Genomic DNA, 3,298 nt, shown 5'->3' with positions numbered 1-3,298 from the left:
TAGATGTGGGAAGACATTAATATGGACTTCATAGTGGGTTTGCATCGAAGTAGAAGGGAAAATGAATCTGTATGGGTGGTTGTGGATAGATTGACAATGTCAACTAATTTTATTTCCATCAAGTCCACTCACTCGACGGAGGATTCTGCAAAGATCTTCATAGATGACATTGTGTGTCTTCATGGTGTTCCGTTTTCAATAATATCGTATAGGGGTGCAGAATTTACATCTATGTTTTGGAGTTCTTTCAAAAAAGGGTTGGGTACTCAATTAAACTGAAGCACTGCTTTTCATCCCCAAATGGATGGTCAAACGGAGCATCCATTCAAATCCATAAGGATATTCTAAGGGCTTGTTTAATTGATTTCAAGGGAAGTTGGGATAAACAATTTCCTTTGGTTGAGTTCTCTTTTCACAATAGTTATCATTCAACTATATCCATGTCTCCTTTTGAGGCCTTCTATGGTAGGAGATGTAGATCTCTGATTGAATGGTTTGAAGTGGGCGAGTAATCACTTTTTTGTTCCGAATTGATCTATAAGACTTTGGAGAATTTTCATATCATAAGGATGTTGTTGAAAACAGCTTACTGCCAGCAAAACTCTTATGCGGACAATAGGAGAAGAGAGTTAGAGTTTGACGAAGGTGATAAAGTGTATTATAAAATTTCACCTATGAAAGGGTGATGAGATTTGGCAAGAAAGGAAATTTAAGTTCTCGTTATGTGGGTCCCTATAAAATGTTGCAAAGGGTTGACAAGGTTGCATACGAGTTAAAATTACCTACTGAGCTATCTTCTGATCATCCGGTATTCCATGTTTCCATGCTTAAGAAAGTCATTGGTGATCCCAAGTCCATACATCCTATTGAGGGTCTATGTGTGGATGAGAACCTCTCCTTTGAGGCTATTTCCGTTGAAAGCCTTGATATACTAGTGAAGAAGTTGAGGTACAAAGAGACGACTTTCGTAAAGGTGTTATGGAAGAACAACTTATTTGAGGGAGCAACATGGGAGGCCGTGGGCTTCATGAGGTCATGTTATCCTCATTTCATTGCTAATGAAGTTTAGATGTTTCTATTAATAATGAAAATATTCAATAAATTAAATTTGACTTATTTTGCAAAGATGTGCATATCATGATAAAAGTTTTTGCTAAAATGAAATTTCGTATAAAAAGGCTCTTTTGCTTAATTTTTACTCATTTGTGTATTTGGTATGTTGTTGCCTATATGCAATGATATTGATAATGATAATATGTTTTGAAAGAAATTTTTGCACGACTAACTCTTTAATTCTATGTTGAGCTCATGTTGTTGAGAAGGAAATTCCTCATTATGTGATATGAAATGTTGAGATCTTATGTATTGTTATTTGAGTTGCTATGTGTAATTTAGTAGATATGTGTTGAATGGAGTTGTGAAGTAATCCTATGAGTTGTGACTCATTATATACATGTTGTTGGTTGTGCTTCTAGTATTGAGTCTATCCTTTTCCTACAAAAGATTTTTAGTGTCAGTCGGGGACGAATGTTCCTAAGGAGGGAATAACGTAACACTCCGAAAGTCCGTGACCTATTCCAGATCTTAACATGATTAAATAAACCTTAAAACACTTTTTATGAGCCTAAAATAATGTTTGTAAACCATTTAGGATGTTTTAGAGTCAACTCGTCAAGAAATGTCCATGACGTCCGCAAACTATCGAAATTGAACTAGTAGATGTCCCTCTCTTATGTAAATGTTTGAGGGTGTCATATGAAGGGTAAAACTAGTAAAAATACTTTAAATAGGTAAAATATAGTATAAATGGTCCAAATGTACAGTAACGACTCCCCAAGGTGTCACATCCGTGTTTACCCCCTAAAGGTACCTGTCGACGTCGTCCTCTTTGAGGACTATGACTAGCCTCTTACCTTTCATCATTACATTCATAGGTCAAATTTAGTGGAAAATTTAAAACTTTTCATTACTTCTACTTGGAGGTTTACATAGACTTCTACATACACATTTATATGTATATCGAGTATACACTAGTAGGTTTATACACTAGTAGGTTTACCTCGGACTCAAAAGTAATATGACTATATATCTATGAAGATCCTAGCATAATCTTCCTCCAAATACATAGACTTGATGGGAATAAAATGAGCGTACTTGGTCAATCTATCCACAACAACCCATATATAGTCATATTGCTTTTGCTTACTTGGGATGCATCACAATACACAACAAAACCCTTTTTCCTTCCGGTAGAGTCAACACCGGAGCTGAAATAAGCCTATCTTTAAAAATGTTGAAGCTTCTCTCACATGACTCCTACCACTCAAATTTCTTTCACTTATGGGTCAACATAGTCAGGGACATGCAATAAACTCAAATCAATCCACAAACCTCTGACAATAAGTCTCTAAACCCAAGAAACTCCTAATGTCGGTTGGAGTCAATGGTCTAGGCCAATTTTTCACCGCCTCTCTTTTCCTTGTATCAACCTCAAGTCCCTCACTAGAGATGATGTGACCAAGAAATGTCATCGACATCAACAAAAACTCACAATTGCTATACTCGGAAAAAAATTGATGTTCTTTAAATACTTGCAACATCACACCCAAATGGTTCATATGATCACCCTAATTTTTTTAATATACCATGATGTCATCAATGAAGACAATGACAAATGAATCTAGGTTGTTTGAAAAATCTATTCATGAGATCCATAAATGTCGCGGGCCATTTCAGATACCAAAGGACATTATTAAGAAATCATAGTGACCATATCTAGTCTGAAATGTCGTATTTAGTATATCCTTAAATCTCAACTAAGTTTGTTATACTCTAATCTCAATTCAATCTTAGAAAAGTAGCTTGCCTTTAGGAGTTGATCAAACAAGTCGTCAATCCAAAGGAGAGGATACTTGTTCTTAATATTGAGTTTATTGAGTTGGCGATAATCAATACAAATTCTTAAGGACCCATCCTTCTTTTTCACAAATAAAACTGGAGCACCCCATGGAGGAATACTAAGTCTAATAAAGCCTTTGTCTTGTAAATCTTTGAGTTGAGCCTTCAACACTTTCAATTCGGTCGGATCCATCCGATAAGTAGGAATTGAAATGGGATTTGTATCCGGTAGAAAATTGATACAAAAATCAATATGCCATTCAGGAGAAATACCGGGAACATCATTAGGAAAGACCTCCAAAAATTCACTCACTACAGGGACCGACTCAATGCGAGGAATTTTGGAGTCAAAATCTTGGACTCTTACTATTTTGTATAAACACCATTAGGAGATCATTTT

At 35.7% G+C, this 3,298-nt stretch overlaps 1 protein-coding gene across 1 annotated transcript; it reads left to right on the top strand.

Moving 5' to 3' along the window:
* The first annotated feature begins 739 nt into the window (after positions 1-739).
* LOC114076883 lies at positions 740-1,069 on the top strand. Its single transcript, XM_027916582.1, has one exon. It carries the CDS (start codon positions 740-742, stop codon positions 1,067-1,069), a length of 330 nt encoding a protein of 109 aa, XP_027772383.1.
* The last annotated feature ends 2,229 nt before the right edge of the window (positions 1,070-3,298 follow it).

The sequence above is a fragment of the Solanum pennellii genome, chromosome 4 (assembly GCF_001406875.1).
Source record: "Solanum pennellii chromosome 4, SPENNV200".
NCBI lineage: Eukaryota > Viridiplantae > Streptophyta > Magnoliopsida > Solanales > Solanaceae > Solanum > Solanum pennellii.
This window is presented reverse-complemented; position numbering and strand designations above follow the sequence as displayed.